General features: G+C 57.3%; 1 protein-coding gene across 1 annotated transcript; it reads right to left on the bottom strand.

The window, feature by feature from the left end:
• Positions 1 to 719: 719 nt before the first annotated feature.
• LOC104272969 (transmembrane protein 51-like) lies at positions 720 to 994 on the bottom strand (the record flags this gene model as incomplete). Its single annotated transcript, XM_009868098.1, has 1 exon — positions 720 to 994. A coding segment is annotated over exon 1 (275 nt), but the record flags the coding sequence as incomplete, so codon positions are not given.

The raw sequence follows: 994 nt of genomic DNA, 5'->3' as shown, positions 1-994 counted from the left end.
GCAAACTTACTGAGGGTGCACTCAATGTCATTCAGATGTCTTTTGGGTTGGGGATCCTCCTTAAGCTGTTCTGCAAAGAGATTCAGCTCTGCAGCACGTTACCATCGACGCCGCACGCATGCTTGGCATTTCTTTTGCATTACAGAGTTACCTCCTCAACCTCATAAGGAAAACCAGTTTTCCTGGTGGATCTGCACACAGTTCTCTGCAGCCACCGGCAGAGCTGTCATCCGCTCCTGCCACCCCAAGACCCCTGCACCAGGGACATCTCCCACGCCCTGCCTTTGCTCCACCCGCCGGGAGTTTCCCCCAGCAACCAGGAGCGCCCTGCAGACTTTCCCATGTCTAAACTCCATCTCGATCGTGTTGCCTGGCACCTCTCGCACCTCCTGCTCCTTGTCCGGCAGCGAGCCCGCTCTCCCGCGTTAACCAGTAACCAGGGTCCCAACCACTCCCGCCCAGCTGCCCGTGTCCCAACAAAGCCAGGAGCTGGCTTGGCTACAGCTCCATCCAGAGCCCAGCCTACACATAAACAGCATTCCCAGCACCATAAACACAGCTGGGGTCATCCTGTCCGCAGCATTTTTGAACCCTAAGCCATGGGACGCGCTTGCCTTTGTTGTAGCACACGCCATCAGCCCTGCTCTCCTTGCTCCTGACCTCCTTGGTTTCATCCTCATGCTTGACCCCGCTCCCTTTTTCCCCCCCAAAAGGCTCACCTGTCCTCCTGAGGGGAGGGCTCTGGGGACGGTTGGTGCTGCATGTGAGCAAGATCTTCGCTTTGCCTCTTCTTGTCCCTGATATTCAAGCAGATGGAGAGCAGCAGCAGCAGCACGCCCGCCCCCACCAAGACGTAGGCCACTGAGAAGGTCTTGCTCTTCAAAACGGCTCCGGTGCCACGGTCAGGCTTGCTGCTGTTCCCAGCAGGTTTGTCAGTGGGGCCAAAGCCGGGAACAAGGTTCCAGACAGCCATGATGATGCCAAGGACGAGCAT

The sequence above is a fragment of the Apaloderma vittatum genome, unplaced genomic scaffold, assembly GCF_000703405.1.
Source record: "Apaloderma vittatum isolate BGI_N311 unplaced genomic scaffold, ASM70340v1 scaffold35484, whole genome shotgun sequence".
Lineage (NCBI taxonomy): Eukaryota > Metazoa > Chordata > Aves > Trogoniformes > Trogonidae > Apaloderma > Apaloderma vittatum.
This window is presented reverse-complemented; position numbering and strand designations above follow the sequence as displayed.